The 17,346-nt window shown below is 47.2% G+C and overlaps 1 protein-coding gene and 1 long non-coding RNA gene across 10 annotated transcripts in view; one reads left to right on the plus strand and one right to left on the minus strand.

Annotated features, from left to right (window-relative positions):
- Window positions 1-16,567, minus strand: part of LOC105470662 (uncharacterized) — a 411,643-nt gene extending 395,076 nt beyond the window's left edge. The window contains exons 1-2 of one of the 5 annotated variants that reach the window (XR_011613241.1): window positions 16,511-16,567; window positions 11,756-11,914 (exon numbers count right to left, since the gene is read on the minus strand). This is a non-coding gene — a long non-coding RNA (uncharacterized lncRNA). Of the gene's footprint in view, window positions 1-11,755; window positions 11,915-15,495; window positions 15,627-15,728; window positions 15,861-15,962; window positions 16,102-16,510 lie in introns of those variants that run through there. The other 4 variants (XR_011613249.1, XR_011613245.1, XR_011613244.1 and 1 more) reach the window with 4 other exon arrangements.
- The window catches only part of LOC105470663 (ZFP64 zinc finger protein), a 100,952-nt gene continuing 84,019 nt past the window's right edge, over window positions 414-17,346 (plus strand). For 2 of the 5 annotated variants that reach the window (XM_011722840.3, XM_011722838.2), the window contains exons 1-2: window positions 414-603; window positions 5,426-5,665. In XM_011722840.3, the coding sequence (XP_011721142.1) occupies window positions 558-603; window positions 5,426-5,665 (286 nt within the window). In that variant the 5' untranslated portion in view covers window positions 414-557. Of the gene's footprint in view, window positions 604-5,425; window positions 5,666-14,672; window positions 16,250-17,346 lie in introns of those variants that run through there. The other 3 variants (XM_011722839.3, XM_011722841.2, XM_011722842.3) reach the window with 3 other exon arrangements.

A 17,346-nucleotide genomic window follows, 5' to 3' on the forward strand; every position in this document is an offset into this window, starting at 1 on the left:
GCCCAACCTGAGTTTCTCCGGAGCCCGCCGCGCCCCGCGCACCCACCCCGCAACGGCAGCCGCACGCGGGTCTCCCCGCAAACCACCCAGGCGTCCCCGGAGCAGCGCTGCTGCACTGCCGCGCTGGGGCCCGAAGCCTGGGGCTGCAGGTGCAAAAGGCGCCCCGAGCCGGGGAGGCCAATCGCGTCCGCGGAGAAAGCAGAGTGCGGGCAGGGGCGCATCCCTCGCCACCCACGGTCTCCCAGCACGCCGGGACGCGCGTGGCCATCCAGCTCCCCCGGGACGTTGGGGGTCTCCGCGGGCCTGGGCCTCGGGATTCGCCCGCCGCTTCCCCGGGGAGCCGCTGCTGCAAAGCCAGGTTGGGGCTCCGGGCCCGGCCAGCGCCCTCTAGGCAGCGGAAGTGCAGCTTGCTTTACATCCGTCCTCCCCGCCTCGCAGAGTTGGGAGAAGGCAGGGTGGGGGGTGTGGAAAAATAAAAGGAAAAGTCCGTGCACCATGTAGATCAGCGTCCCCCACTTTGGCATCCCGGCCGGCCGGGGATCTCTTAGTCTGCGGCCATGAACGCGAGCAGCGAGGGCGAGAGCTTCGCGGGCTCCGTGCAAAGTAAGTGCTTTTCCGGGCGCAGTGCGCGCTCCGGGGCCCAGTGCGCGCTCCGGGGCCCGGGCCCAAGCACGTTTGCGACGCAGCCAGCAGGCCCGGGGCCCCGAAATCGGGGTGACGGCTGGGAGCCGCGTCTCGGGGACCGCGGCGGGCGCGCGGTGCAGGGGGCGCCGGAATGGGCTTGGGGTGGGGGCGCACCCGACCTGGCGCAAGAAGCAGGGCGCCCTCCAGCCTTGCGAGACCCCTTGGAAGGGAACGGTGGGGGAGGGCACGCCGTTCAGACAATCGCCACCCCCTAAGGGCATTCCCGCCCCACCAGGCGGAGTTTGGGGCGGGCAGGAGAGAGGAAGGAATCTGGGGTAAATGGGGCAACACTGATGGGAAAACTTCTGCCTCAGTGGCTCAAAATTAGAGCCTGGAGATTGGGGGAGTCTCCAGGTCTCACGAGGTCCTGCCGGCTCATTGCAAAGCCTTTTCCACATTAAGGGTGGATCTGAATGGGAAACGGGGCCGTGATCGCTTTCTTTGGGTTTAGGGTTCAGTTTTTATTTAACCGATGAGGACATCAGCGTTTTTCAAGTCCCTGGTTTCTCCTGGTGCATTGTTTCCCAAAGTGTGGTCCAGAGACTGAGTGCAACCAGCCACCTGGGAGCGAGAGCGTGTATTTTAAAACAGCTTTCTGGGCCCCACCCATTCAATCTCGGGGGTGGGGCTGGGGATCCTCTGTCCTTCGTAGCTGCCTGGGCAACTCTGAAGCACATGAAGTTTGAGAACCTGTCTACCAGGGGTTTGCAGAAAACCTGGCACATATTAAGCTCCCAGCTTGTTAGCTGCTACTGTTAACGGTTTGGAAGACACTGGGTCCCAAACTTCGCAGGGTATTCCTTGCATGACTGTGAAAAGCACAGATTTTCCTAAACACCATCCTCTTCACCCCACCCTGTTATGACTCAGTATCTCCTAGGTGGGGCTCAGATATGTCCATGTTTAAATAGTGTACCTCAGTAATAACCCCAGCAGGTAACATGCTGGGGGACTGGCGGGAAGGGGGGACTGTGCTGGTATGAGCACCATCCCATTTAATTCTCATAACAAGCCCGTGTTTTTTCTTGGAGAAATTAAAACAAACAAGCAAACGAAAACCATGAATTAGAAACCTCTCTTCTCCCATTTTTCAGATGAGAAAACCCAAGCTTATAGTCACTATTGTTAAGTGACAATGTCAAGATTCTAACGAAGGTCTATGTCATTACTTTTGCACTTTGCACATACCAGTGACATTATTTGTTATTAAAATTATTCCGTTCTGGATGTCAGTCCTGTTCCATCATTAAGGAATCGTCAGCAATGCAAGCTACTTCATGTCTCACTTCCTTGTTTCCTTGTTAGTTCCATGGATATCTCAGTAGCTGCCAAGAAGAAAAGGTTTGGTTCCTTCCATCCATTGATTGCAAAGTGCTTAAGTGTATCTCTGCAAGATGGCTTATCACAGTGCTCAGCCCATTCTCCTTAGCAAGTGAACCAAATTGTATTTCTGAACAGAGATTTCTTGTCTTAGTTAGACCTGGGGAAAATTGGACATAATGTAAATATCTTAGAAATTTTCAGAAAATTTTGATGCATAATTTTAACCATATATGCACAAAGGTAGTCTTGTATCATTTAACTTGGGAAAAATTGGAAATTATGAAAATACCTTATTGTTGCTGAGAAGATTATGATGCATGGACACCATGGAATAATGTATTGCCATTAAATAATGATATATATGAAGAGATTTTAATGATATAGCACAATGTTTATGCAATATTTAGGAAAAAGGGGCCAGGTGGAGTGGCACTTTGGGAGGCCAAGGCAGGTGGATCACATGAGGTTGGGAGTTCGAGACCAGCCTGACCAACATGAAGAAACCCCGTCTCTACTAAAAATACAAAATTAGCCGGGTGTGGTGGCACATGCCTGTAATCCCAGATACTCTGGAGTCTGAGGTAGGAGAACCGCTTGAACTCAGGAGGCAGAGGTTGCAGTGAGCCAAGATCGCGCCCTTGCACTCCAGCCTGGGCAACAAGAGCAAAACTCCATCTCAAAAAAAGATTTAAAAAATTAGGAAAAGCAGGCCGGGCGCGGTGGCTCAAGCCTGTAATCCCAGCACTTTGGGAGGCCGAGACGGGCGGATCACGAGGTCAGGAGATCAAGACCATCCTGGCTAACACGGTGAAACCCCGTCTCTACTAAAAATACAAAAAATTAGCCGGGCGTGGTGGCGGGCGCCTGTAGTCCCAGCTACTCCGGAGGCTGAGGCGGGAGAATGGCGTGAACCCGGGAGGCGGAGCTTGCAGTGAGCCGAGATCGCGCCACTGCACTCCAGCCTGGGAGACACAGCGAGACTCCGTCTCAAAAAAAAAAAAAAAAAAAAAATTAGGAAAAGGATTAGTTTTACACTATTATCTGAATATTTATAATACTATGATCTTATGCAACTTTTTTTTTTTTTTTTTTTTTTGAGACAGAGTCTCGCTGTGTCACCAGGCTGGAGTGCAGTGGCATGATCTTGGCTCACTGCAACCTCCACCTCCTGGGTTCAAGCGATTCTCCTGCCTCAGCCTCCTGAGTAGCTGGGATTACTGGCACATGCCACCACACCCAGCTAATTTTTGTATTTTTAGTAGAGACAGGGTTTCACCATGTTGGCCAGGATGGTCTTGATCTCTTGACCTTGTGATCCACCCACCTCGGCTTCCCAAAGTGCTGGGATTACAGGCGTGAGCCATCTTATGCAACTTTTAAGGGTAAAGAAAATGAATGGAAAAAAAAAATTTTATGATATTCATGGCAGGCAGAGATGGAAATATTGAGTGATTTTCCCCTTCTTTTTAAGCTTCTTCTAAATTTTCTTACAAACATGAGTTATTTATTTATTTATTTATTTTATGTGAGATGGAGTCTTGCTCTGTCGCCCAGGCTTGGAGTGCAGTGGCACAATCTCAGCTCACTGCAACCTCCGCCTCCCAGGTTCAAGCAATTCTTCTGCCTCAGCCTCCCTAGTAGCTGGGATTACAGGTGTGTGCCACCACACCCGGCTAATTTTTTTGTATATTTTTAGTAGACATGGGGTTTCACCATGTTAGCCAGGATGGTCTTGATCTCCTGACCTCATGATCCACCCGCTATGTCTTTATTGAACAAATATTTATATAGTACCTTCTAGTACAGTGCCAGTTACTATGCTTTGCAGGTATTAATATAGTATTAACTATTGATATGATTAGTATCAAGAAATAATGTCGGCTGGGCACGGTGGCTCATGCCTGTAATCCCAGCACTTTGGGAGGCCGAGGCAGGCAGATCACGAGGTCAGGAGATTGAGACCATCCTGGCTAACACGGTGAACCCCGTCTCTACTAAAAATACAAAAAATTAGCTGGGCATGGTGGCGGGCACCTGTAGCCCCAGCTACTCGGGAGGCTAAGGCAGGAGAATGGCGTGAACCCAGGAGGCAGAGCTTGCAGTGAGCCGAGATCGCACCACTGCACTCCAGCCTGGGCAACAGAGAGAGACTCCGTCTCAAAACAAAGCAAAACAAAACAAATAATGTCCCTGCCAGTTAGGAATGAATTTTGGCTACAAGTAACAGAAACCCAAATTATACTGGTCTAGTGAAATCTGGAACTGATTGATTGCAGTGTTGAATCAGGGGAATCAGTGAAATAAAGGGCAGAGCCCATAGGGGTCTCGGCAGTTTCCTCATAGTTACAAGATGGCTACAGAAGCCCCAGCATCACATTTGCATCCAAAGCCAGAAGAAAAGGGGCACAGTGCTAGCCACATCTCCTCCCTTTTTATCACGAACGCCAAACTCTTCCCAGAAACTCCTCCAGCTCTGTGCTGGAGAAGTTCACAAGTATGTAGGGGACCAAGATTATTTAGACTAGTGGTTCTCATAGTATGTGTGTTGGGTGAGTATGTTTGAAATGTGCGGGAGGATCAGTTTTCATAATTATCTTTTAGTTAGGATAGGAGGTGGCTGCTGGTTCTGCAAAGTGCAGGACATCCCTGCATATCAAATAACTTTCTTGCAAACAACGCGACTAGTGTCCCATGGGTAACAATGCAGCATGAACCATCACGTGGTTGGTTGCTATACATTATTTCTAATTTTCCCCAAGTTAAATAATACAAGAATACCTTTGTGCCTATATGGTTGGATAAAATTATGCATCACAATTTTCTGAAAATTGTTTTTTTTTGAAACAGAGTTTCACTCTTGTCCCCCAGGCGGGGGTGCAATGGTGGGATCTCAGCTTGCTGCAACCTCCGCCTGCTGGGTTCAAGTGATTCTCCTGCCACAGCCTCCTGAGTAGCTGGGATTATAGGCACGCACCACCATGCCCAGCTAATTTTTGTATTTTTAGTAGAGACGGGATTTCACCATGTTGGCCAGGCTGGTCTTGAACTCCTGACCTCAGGTGATCCGCCTGCCTCAGCCTCCCAAAGTGCCAGGATTGCAGGTGTGAGCCACCGCGCCCAGCCAATTTTCTGAAGATTTCTAAGGTATTTACATTATGTCCAATTTTCCCCAGGTTTAACTAAGGCAAGAAATCTCTGTGTGGAAATATGATACCTTGCTGCTAGGACACAATTAGGAGAAGTGGAAGGTGGATTGGATACTGGGCCACAATTGCAAGAAGTGGAAGGTGGAGTGGATACTGGACCACCACTCAGCCATGTCTGCCACCATGCCTTTTCTTCCTACTGTGAATCTGGTTTGCATTAGAATTCCAAGCTGTTTGGAATTAATCTGTTACTTTCCCTTTGTCCCATGGAGTTCCAGGTGGCACAACGGTGCTGGTGGAGCTGACTCCCGACATCCATATCTGCGGCATCTGCAAGCAGCAGTTTAACAACCTGGATGCCTTTGTAGCTCACAAGCAAAGTGGCTGCCAGCTGACGGGCACGTCCGCGGCAGCCCCCAGCACAGTCCAGTTTGTATCGGAGGAAACAGTGCCTGCCACCCAGACTCAGACCACCACCAGAACCATCACATCGGAGACCCAGACAATCACAGGTACCGCTGCAGCATGGGGGAGTCGGCCAGAGTTGGCCTGGCTATGTCTCAAACACCTCCATGGAACTTGTTAAAAATATAGATTCCCAGAGCCCACCCCCTAGGGTTGCTGATTCATTATTTTTAACAAGCTCCACCGGGAAGCCAGCTGCCCAGCCAGGTTTGGGAGCTACTAGGTTAAAACGTTAAATGTTAGCAGTTTTAAATGTTGTCACATGTTATAAAAAACAGACCAAAAAAAAAAAAAAAGATTTCTGAAACAAAAATCTGTATACTAAGGAAAAAAAAAGACTAGCAGAAAATACATTGCAATAAAAAAAAAGTGCTTGTTTTGGGTGGTAGAAGTATGGCTACAATCCTTGGGTTTGCATTTACTTGTGTAAAGGGCCAAAAAGCCTGTTGTTGTTTTAAAAAAAATCTCTAAACAGGCATTGGTATCTCCTCCCCCTTGTGCTGCTGATGAGGAAAACATCCCCGTTCTCTGTTGTGTACACTCACTCCACCAAAAATAAATTACACATGGGTCCAAAATGTAAATGTGCATAAGAAAACCATAAAAGTCCTAGAGGAGATATACCCACAAACACACATACACACAGTTATACCTGTGTAATTTGTCTTAAGGGGCAGGAAGATAACTTTAAAATTATGAAGTAGCCCATTTATGGGATAGTACTGGATCTTGTGGGGAAACAGAGAATGCATTCCTTAGCTAAAGGCATTTGATTCTAAAAAACGTACTAATATGCCTACCAAAGAAAGCGGGTTATGGACCACCCCCTCAAAGAAAAAGAATCACATATGTGATTGCAAATGAAGTTACAAGTTTTCTAAAGTAAAATGCAAAATCTAAAGACAATCAACTTGGGGAAAATTTTGTGGCATATATAATTAAGGCCCAATATCCCTCTTATACAAAGAACTGCTAAAACCAGTAAAATATAAAAAGTGCGAAGTGGAGGCCAGGTGCAGTGGCTCACGCCTGTAATCCCAACACTTTGGGAGGCTGAGGCGGGCGGATCACCTGAGGTCAGTAGTTCTAGACCAGCCTGGCCAGCATGCTGAAACCCCGTCTCTACTAAAAATACAAAAATTAGCTGGGCGTGGTAGCAGTCGCCTGTAATCCCAGCTACTTGGGAGGCTGAGGCAGGAGAATCGCTTGAACCCGGGAGGCGGAGGTTGCAGTGAGCCGAGATCGTGCCTTTGCACTCCAGCCTGGGGGACAAGAGCGAGACTTCGTCTCAAAAAAAAAAAAAAAAGTGCAAAGTGAAAAGGTCAGTGGATGATATACAGGGGACAACTGGCCATAAAGGGAGGTTTGGTCACCTTAGTAATTACAAAAATGCAAATCTAAACAAGGCTTGGGGAAGGACACTGATTTCATTTTCTGGGAATGTAAATTCTTATAACCTGGACAATGTTGTGATAGCTTTCAAATCTTAAATTTAAAATTTCTTAGTTTTAAAATGTACATAAAGACATTTATCCAATAAGCCTGCAGCTAGGTATTCATCCTATAAAACTTCATGAACAGGCTAGGCACGGTGGCTCACGCCTGTAATCCCAGCACTTTGGGATGCCAAGGCAGGTGGATCACCTGAGGTCAGGAGTTTGTGACCAGTCTGGCCAATATGGCAAAACACCTTCTCTACAAAAAATATGAAAACTAGCCCAGCATGGTGCCACATGCCCGTAATCCCAGCTACTCGGGAGGCTAAGGCAGGAGAATTGCTTGAACCTGGGAGGTGGAGGTTGCAGTGAGCTGAGATCATGCCACTGCACTCCAACCTGGGCAACAGAGTGAGAGTCTGTCTCAAAAAAACAAAAACAAAAAACTTCATAAACAAATGTACAAGGATATTCATTTACAGCATGTACTATAGAGAAAGTGGAACCTTTGTATGTATACGTCAAGAGAGAGTTAGAGATGGCCAGGTGCGGTGGCTCACACCTGTAATCCCAGCCCTTTATGAGGGCAAGGCTGGAGGATCGCTTGAGGCCAGGCGTTCAAGACCAGTCTGGTCCACATAGCAAGACCCCACCTCTACATTAAATTTTAAAAATTAGTCAGGCACGATAGCAGGTACTTGTAGTCCTAGCTGCTCAGGAGGTTAAGGCAGGAGGATCGCTTGAGCCCAGGAGTTTGAGGCTGCAGTGAGTTATGATCGTACCACTGCACTCCAGCCTGGGTGACAAGTGAAACCCTGTTTCTTAAATAAAATAAAAATAAAAAGAGGGATTTAAAGAAATAAATAAATATCAAAGATTCCAACCACGGAATATGACTTAGCATTGGAAAGGAGGAGATTTAGATCTGTGTGTAGTCACAGAAAGATTCTCAAGGCATATATATATAAAAAAAAGGAAGCCTACATATTATATGGTCTTATATTTCAGGAAAGTTTCTAGAACAGGGATGGGGCAGGTGATGTAAATGAGAGAAGTTGTCTTTGGGGGAGGTGTCAGAGAGTGGTGGGGACTGTGGTGAAGTGGAGAAATCACACATGCCTCATCCAAAAGTGCAGCTGTTCTTTGGATCCAGCCAGTTAGATATTTCAGTTTTTCAGAGAAGCTGAAAATGTGAAATTTTCCAAATATAAAACTTTGTTGCCAAACAATACATCTCTGAGCCTGACTGAGTCCATAAGTTTCTTCTAGCTTGTTCTCAGAGAATGTTTACCCAATAGTCTGGAACTGAAGAGTTAGGAGCACCAGAAGTCAGGGCCAGGCGCAGTGGCTCACGCCTGTGGTCCCAGCACTTTGGGAGACCAAGGCGGATCACTTGAGGTCAGGATTTCAAGACCAGCCTGGCCAACATGGTGAAACCTCATCTCTAGTAAAAATACAAAAATTGGCCAGGCATGGTGGCACACGCCTATAGTCCCTGTACTTTGGAGACCGAGGCACGAGAATCTCTTAAACCCAGGAGGCAGAGGCTGCAGTGATAGTGCCACTGCACTCCCCACTGGGCAACAGAGTGAGTGAGAGTCCATTTCAAAAAAAAAAAAAAGTCAGGAAACCAACTTTCCCCTTATGAGGTATCTACTGGGGTGAGGTTTGAATTTTTTTGGCAATAAGCAAAGTTTTGTGGTTGTTTTTTTTTTTTTAATGCATCCAAAATAATGTTTCTGCTGAGTTTTTTAAACATTAGACATTTTGAAATACAATAAAACTGATCCCCTTACAAACCTTAACAAAAGAACACTGAGATCTTCCCACTGTCTCCTTCATTCCCATCTTAAAGGAAGTCACCAAGAAAAGGTGAATACCAGAAAACTCTTAAAGGTGGGCCTGGTAGGACCTAATTATTTTGCACCAGGATCAAGCAAAGCTGCCTTTGGGGAAGGGACATGGCCAAGGTCCCATCAGAACTTCGGGACAGTCCTGGGACATGTGTTTTGCCCCTTATCCTAGTGGCCTTCTTCATGAGGACAGTGTTTGCTTTCTTGTCCTCAAAAACCAAAATCCCGGTACCTCTCACATTGGGTGGGAGCCATATAAAAATGGATGCCCTGCCGTGTGGGAAGCTTCCAGGCCCACACTTTTTCCTTGGGGCCGTTGCTTCTTTCTGGGCTCTGAGCCTTCACTGATGCTTTTTCCTTTGCCTAAAATACCTTTCCCATGTTGGCCTGGCTGATGCCAACTCCACCTCAAGACCTTAAGTTTCATGACAATCTTCACAAAAAAGGGTCTGCCTTCCTCTTGGGGACACTCCCCTCCCCTCTATATTGCAGCAGCCATGATGAACTCCTTTCTGTTTCTGGAATGAGCCACATTTCCTCCAGGCTCAGACCTTGCCTGTGTTGTTCCTTCTGCCTGGAACCGCCTTAATTCTTACATCAGAGCTGGGCTTAAGGGCATTTTCTCAAAGACCCCTTCCCTGCACCACTCACTCTTTTCCCAGATCAGGTCATGTCCCATCTTTAAATGATTAATAGAGGAATGACTTTAAAGTCTATCTGCATCCCTGACCTGTAAGCCCTGCTCCTGTTCACCACTGGATCCCAACACCAAGGCACTTATTATTTGTTGGGTGTGAACAACTGCTCAAATCTCATATACATCAGTGAAGCTGACCTCACAACAAAATAACGGCTCCCTTCTTTGTCCTCCTAGTTTTTTTGTTTGTTTGTTTTGTTTTTTGAGACAGAGTCTTGCTCTGTTGCTCAGGCTGGAGTGCAGTAGTACAATCATGGCTCACTGCAGCCTTGATCTCCTGTGCTCAAGCAGTCCTCCCACCTCAGCCTCCCAAGAAGCTGGGGCTACAGGCATGCACCACCACATCCAGCCAATTTTTAAATTATTGATAGGGTTTTGCTACGTTGCACAGGCTGGTCTTGAACTCCTGGGCTAAAATGATCCTCCCATCTTGGGCTCCCAAAGTGCTAGGATTACAGACATGAGCCACTGCACCCAGCACTTCTATTTCTTTGTTCGAAGAAGTTTGCCCTCCTCTTAGCATTTCCACAGCCCTGCGATCATTGGATCTTGCCATGCCTGAGTTTTGTTGACTGCCCTGAATGCTCAGGCCAGTCCCGGAGTCCTGTTTGTGCCTGGCACACAGAGCCCTCCCCTGCACAGTGCTGAAGGGAGCCACAAGCTCAGAGACAGACTGTTGGACTTGCATCCCAATCCACCACCTAACAGCCGTAGGCTGTGGGCAAATCATTTACTCTCCCTTTCACTTACCAGTCCCCATCTGTAAAAAGAGGTTATAATACCTAATCATCATTGGGTTATTGTGAGAATTCTGCGATAATCCACATAAAGGACCTGATATAGAGAAATTGGGTTCATGAGCGATCGCTTTTATTAATTTTAGAGACTAATAAACAGGTGGCAAAAGGATGGTGAGATCTGCAGCGTACGTTGTCTCTGCCTGACTCAGCTGCTCCTCCTGATGGTTCCTGCCTCTGTGCCAACTAAACAAGCAGAATTCTGCTTTCTTTTCTTTTTTACACTTATTAGATTGGTTTTCTGGGTGCAGTTCCCCCTATTGTGCTTCAAGTTTCCGTTGACTGGCAGTTCCCAGACCTGCCTATGGACCAAGATCCCCTGGGAGCTTGTTAAGGATACCGGTGCCTGGGCTCCACCTCCTGAATCTGAATGTCTGGAGCTGAGGCTCAGGTATCTGTATTTTTAACAAGCTCCTGGGGGATTCTGGGTCTCAGCCAGGTTAGACAGTTATTCACTGCTCAAAACCACAGTCCAACCCCCCAAATAGTGGATTTCTGCAGATATCCTCATCTGGACATTTTCCAGACTCGTTTGTCCTTGATTAAGCCAAACTGTTTCTCGCTCTTCTCCTATGTCTCCTCTGCCTGATAATACTTGGGTTTAAAGTAAAATTTATTATCTGCCTGCTAGCTTTGAAAGCTGCCCGTTGTCTGGCATATGATTTAAGGATTTTCATATGGGAGCCGTAAAATTAGATGTGGATGCTGGTGGAAATACATCCCATGTGCATTTTGCATTTTCTAAGTCCACAGCTTCAAATCATGGGGCTTTGGAGTCAGGTCCCTGAGTTTGAATCCTGGCTGCATAAGGCCTTAGGAACCCCATGACCATGGCAAATTACATTACATTCATTTCAAAGTGAGGCTAAAAGTAAACAGAGAGGGCTGGGCGCGGTGGCTCACGCCTATAATCCCAACACTTTGGGAGGCTGAGGTGGGTGGATCACAAGGTCAGGAGTTCGAGACCAGCCTGGCCAATGTGGTGAAACCCCATCTCTACTAAAACTACAAAAATTAGTCAGGCATGGTGGTAGGTGCCTGTAATCCTAGCTACTCGGGAGGCTGAGGCAGGAGAATCGCTTGAACCCGGGAGGTAGAGGTTGCAGTGAGCAGAGATTGCGCCATTGCACTCCAGCCTGGGCAACAGAGCAAGAATCCATCTCAAATATATATAAATAAATAAATAAATAAATAAATAAATAAATAAATAAATAATAAAAAACAAAAATAAAAAAATAAGCAGAGAGGGCACAGGGTTTGGTAATGAAGAGTCTGGTGTCCTGAGACAGACTGCTTGGGTTCACATCCTGGCTGTACCACTTGCTAACCATGTGACCTTGGGCAGATTACTTACACCGTGTTTCCATTTCCACAATAGTAAAATGAAAGTGATGCTAGAACTCATCTCCGAGGGTTCGAGCCAGGCTTCAGTGGGCCTCAGTGGGCTTCAGTGGGTCCTACATGGAAGCCATTTTGAGCTGTCACTGTTAGCTCTCATTACCAAATCAGGAGGCTGTGAAAGTAAACAAAACAGCACATGGATAATGTTAGCACAGAGCTCATGGCAAACCCTCAGTCAATATTAATTGAATTGATCACTTGGCCAAGAATGACTTTTTTTTTTTTTTTTTTTTTTTGACCATTTCTGGCTAATTCCTACTCTTTAAGTCCCAGGTTAAAAGTCACCTCTACCTAGAAGCCAGCTCTGATTTCCCCTTTTCCCTACTCCCACAATTAGGTTTCTGTTTTCTCAGCTAGCATGTATCACAATTGTTAACTAATTAGTCTTTAATTAGAGAAGTGAATTCCGACGTGATTCCAAGGGCAGTCAGCGGTGGCGTTTGCAGCAGCAGATACTACCATAGAGAGGGAGAGGGCCTGTGGCCAACTAGCAGAGAAAGAGGACAGCAGCCCCTGACAGCTAGCAGCCGTGATCAGCTGGGTCTTGGTATTGCTAGGAACTGGGCTGGCCCACAGGTAGGCCATGCTGTTCTACTGTTGAACATACACAGTTGTTCACAGTTTCACAAAACACCAACATCAGACCAGGCCACTCTGATCTTGGTGGGCAAGACGAAAATAAAACCACATCTGTCATCATGTGTGAGCCCAGACAAAATGGGAACGCTGTCCAAGCCACAAAATACCAAACGTCCTCCTCTCCTCTGTCAATCTGAGTGACAGTTACTTCTTTGCCTATTAAAATTTGAGTCTTGCTCTATCTAGCCTTCTTTCCCTCTTGATAATATTTATTAAAATAACAAATCATAGAATGAGCCCCACTTACTGGTGCCTCTGATGCAGGTTTTCTTGAACCTCCTCCAAAAGCATCTAACATGAGCCCAAACCTAAAATAAAATAAGTTCTTTCTAACACCTTCTAAGGTTTCCCTTATTGCAATGAGTAATAAACTTATTCAGCGACAGGGGTGTCTCTGTTGGTCTTTGGCCAGAGGACAATGACACATTTTGATTTTGATAATTGATTTTGAAAGCCTTAAAAAAGAATCTGAAAGTTCAGTTTGGCCTGTGAGCCCCAAATTAGTGGCTCAATTTCTAGGTTACTAGACTGTAAATCTCCTTGCATGCAGAGACCTAATCAGTCTTATTTTCCCACAACCCAACACCAGGTCTGGCATATCATAGGCACTCAATAAAACAGCTATTGAATGAGGGCGGAAAAGAGCGGCTGTGAGGATTAAATGTGTTCATGTGTCTGAAGCACATGGTGCATATGGCATGTGCCCCATCAATGAGGACTTGGTGACGGTGGCTTTTATTAATGTAGCGACTAATAAACAGGTGGTGAAAGGATGGTGAGATCTGCAGTTTTCATGCTCCTGATGAAGACATACCAGAGACTGAACAGTTTACAAAAGAAAGAGGCTTATTGGACTCACAGTTCCACATGGCTGGGGAGGTCTCACAGTCATGGCGGAAGGTGAAAGACACGTCTTGAAGAGCAGCAGACAAGAGATAAGAGCTTGTGCACCGACACCCCCCTTTTTAAAACCATCAGCTCTCATAAGACTCATTCACTATCACAAGAACAGAGCAGGAAGACCCGCCCCCAAACTTCAGTCACTTCCCACTGGGTTCCTCCCATGACACAGGGAATTGTAGGAGTTAAATTCAAGATGAGATTTGGGTGGGACACAGCCAAACTGTATCAGTGGCTTTAGGGCTGTTGTGTGGCAAATGATGGAACTCAGATAATAGAGATGCTTGCCATTGGAGAATTCCAAGCCCCTCGGGGAGGGGAAGAGGATTTAGTTGTAAGACATTGAAGTCCGGCAGTTTGTGACAAGTGCCGTCTTAAAGGTGCGAAGAATTCACAGAGTCTGTTGGTTCCAACTGGGAAAGTCAGGGAAGAGAATTGTGAATGAAAGCAAATGTATAACCGGCATTGAAAGACCCATTGGCTGTTGGGAGAAAGATGGTGGGAAAGGGGGCATTTCCTAATGGTGGTTTGGAAGGGGTGGGGGAAGATTGGGGCAAGGTTGGAAAACAGTGGTTAGAGATGGCACAGGGGAATGTGGTGGGGGTTGTGCTTCAGCTTTGGCCTTTATTCTGAAGGAGCTGGGGATCCATAAAGTTCATGAGCACATGAGTGATTTAGTAAGACAAACTATGTAGTGATTGCCAGGCTCTGGAAACAATAATAGCAAATTCTTATACAGTGCTTATTCTATGCCATGCACTTTTCTAAGTACTCTGTATGAAGTAGTTTTTCATAACCAAAAGTTAGGTAGTAATAATTATTATCCCCATTTTACCAATGATGAAACCGAGGCACAGAGGGGTTAAATAACTTGGCCAGATGACAGAAACAGAAAGTGGCAGAACTGGGTCTCAAACCTAGGCTGTCTGGCTGCAGAACCTGTGCTCTTAATCAGTACTGCCACTTAGTAAATTCCTCATTGCAACGTTTCTCAAACTTGCTTGTGCATAAGAATCATCTGAGCTTTGGTGAAAAATGCAGATATCCAGACCCTTCCTGGGGATAATATATTAGGGGGTCTGAGCAGGGTCCTGGGAATCTCAACCAGCCAGGGAGTGGTTGGGTCAAGTCAGATGCTTTCGGTTGCTTTTTTTTTTGAGATGGAGGCTCGCTCTGTCGCCCAGGCTGGAGTGCAGTGGTGCGATCTTGGCTCACTGCAAGCTCTGCCTCCCAGGTTCAAGCGATTCTCCTGCCTCTGCTTCCTGAGTAGCTGGGATTACAGGCGCCCGCTGCCACGCCCACTAATTTTTGTATTTTTTAGTAGAGATGGGGTTTCACCATGTTGGTCAGGCTGGCCTCAAACTCCTGACCTCGTTATCTGCCTGCCTTGGCCTCCCAAAGTGTTGGGATTACAGGCATGAGCCATCATGCCCGGCCTCTGTTGCTCTTAACAACAGCAAACTAAAAGTGCACAGAACAGTTAAGACACGTATTATCTCTCATAGCCGAACAGGCAAGGTCAGTTCGGCAGCTCAAAGGTGCGGAATTCTTTGCATCTTCCCCCTGTTCTCTGTGGTGGGCTTTTATCCTTTGCCCTCCCACCCTCCCCATGGCCGGATAGTGGCGGCTAATGCCTTGGGCATCAGATCTGTCAGGCACACCCACAAATAGGGAAAGGAGCAACTTATCTGTATCAGGGAAGAAATGCTCCCTGATAAACTCCCAAAATCCAGATCCTGCTGGCCAAAATTGGGACACATGGCTTTGCCCAGTTGCACTGTAGTGGAGGCAGCTAGGCTGCCAAGGGACAAAGAGAAGGGTCCTACCAGTGGAACCCAATCCCAAGCCCCTTCTGCAGGGCCACGTTCCTACCACTGCCCCGTTAAAGGGACTAGAGTGGCAGTTCTCAAATGCTGCTGTGCAAAAAATCATCTGGAAAATGTGTTTAAAATACAGCTATAAAGATATCTAAGCTTTACCCCAAATCTCTGCATCAGAATCTGTGATGCATGATCAAGTATGAGAACCACTCAACCAGAAGGGGTTGAAGGGATGGAAACCCACGGGCACTAGAGTCTAGTTCACAATAGCTGCTCAACAGATCTGAGGAATGAATGAACGGCCCACTGTGGGAGGGAGCTCTGTTCCACTTACGGTTTTTTTCCTATTTGGTGAAGTCCCAGTGTAGGGCAAGTTAATTTTCTGTTACATAGGACTGTTCATTTGCTTAGAGCAGACCCCCCACTTTGACTATAATTCAAGCCAGAGGGGAGACTTTGTTTAGAAGGATATAGGCATAAGGGAGAATTACAGGCAGGCACGCAGCTGGATCTCAAAAAGAGATTGAACCAGAAGCTAGAAATATTTTAGGGTTTTCTAGACCGTACAGCTCAAAGGGCTTGTTGGAAATGCTGGGAAGGCAGAATCTCGGCCCCATCCAGAACTGCTGATCAGAATCCGCGTTTTAGAGAGACTGTGGCTGGAGAAGCACTGCTGCCCCCGTGACCATTCCCAAAGTTTATGCCTTCTTTGTTCAGAAGGAAAGTCCACACCAAACCTGAGCATCTTAGTCCCAGTTTGGGTTTTTTTAAGAGATTAGGCGGTGCGGGGGAAGGTCTCACTCTCTCGCCCAGGTTGGACTCGAACTCTTGGGCTCAAGCTATGCTCCCACCTCAGCCTGGGTCATAGTTGGTACTTAACGGCAGCCGCCAATACGCCTGGCTGCAGGATTCAATTTCAGAGCAAGAGAGTCGATTGGCCCAATTGCTGTCAGGTGTCTTCCACTGCACCAATCAGCGATGGCAGAGCAGGGGTGTGGTCAGGGTTTCCACCAGGGCTCACCCCTGGGGAGGGGCGTTTGGGCCGGTCTAACGCCCACTGTGGACGGTAAAGGCGCTTTGGGAACAGCGTAAGTGAAAAGGGTGAATTTTCTCTCAGAAAGTGAATTCTTTTGGGAGCGGGGGTGGGAAGGGAGGGGGACGGAGTCTCGCTCTGTCACCCAGGCTGGAGCGTAGTGGTGCGATCGCGGCTCACTGCAACCTCTGCCTCCCGGGTTCAAGAGATTCTCCTGCCTCAGCTTCCCAAGTAGCTGGGATAACAGGTGTGTGCCAGCACACCCAAGTCATTTTTGTATTTTTTGTAGAGACGGGGTTTCGCCATGTTGACCAACCTGGTCTTGAGCTCCCGGGCTCAAGCGATCCTTCGTCCTCGGCCTCCCTAAGTGCTGGGATTCCAGGCATGCGCCACTGCGCCCTGCAGGATATTATCATATATTCAGGTCTCTTGATTTTTTTGTGTGTGTTGTTTTTTGCAGTGTTGTTCATGCTTAGGATTCTCATTTAGGGTTCTTGATCTCCAGGCAAGTATCCCAAATGTAAACTAAGAATTCCCTATCTGGTGGCTCACGCCTGTAATTCCAGCACTTTGGGAGCCCTAGGCTCTCAGATCCCTTGAGGTCAGGAGTTTGAGACCAGCCTGGCCAACATGGTGAATCCCTGTCTCTACTAAAATACAAAAATTAGCCGGGCGTGGTGGCGGGTGCCTGGAATCCCTGGCACGCGGGAGGCACATGCCACTGCCCTCCAGCCTGGGAGATAGAGCCAGACTCTTTCTCAAAAACAAAACAAAACAAGACAGTATCCTTAATCTGTAAAAAGCATTTACAAATCAAGAAAAAAATAGGCCGGGCGCGGTGGCTCAAGCCTGTAATCCCAGCACTTTGGGAGGCCGAGGCGGGCGGATCACAAGGTCAGGAGATCGAGACCACAGTGAAACCCCGTCTCTACTAAAAAAAAAATACAAAAAATTAGCCGGGCGCGGTGGCGGGCGCCTGTAGTCCCAGCTACTCAGGAGGCTGAGGCAGGAGAATGGCGGGAACCCGGGAGGCGGAGCTTGCAGTGAGCCGAGATCGCGCCACTGCACTCCAGCCTGGGCAACAGCGTGAGACTCCGTCTCAAAAAAAAAAAAAAAAAAAAAAAAAGAAAAAAAAAAGAAAAAAATAAATAG

The sequence above is a fragment of the Macaca nemestrina genome, chromosome 15 (genome assembly GCF_043159975.1).
Source record: "Macaca nemestrina isolate mMacNem1 chromosome 15, mMacNem.hap1, whole genome shotgun sequence".
Classification (NCBI taxonomy): Eukaryota; Metazoa; Chordata; class Mammalia; order Primates; family Cercopithecidae; genus Macaca; species Macaca nemestrina.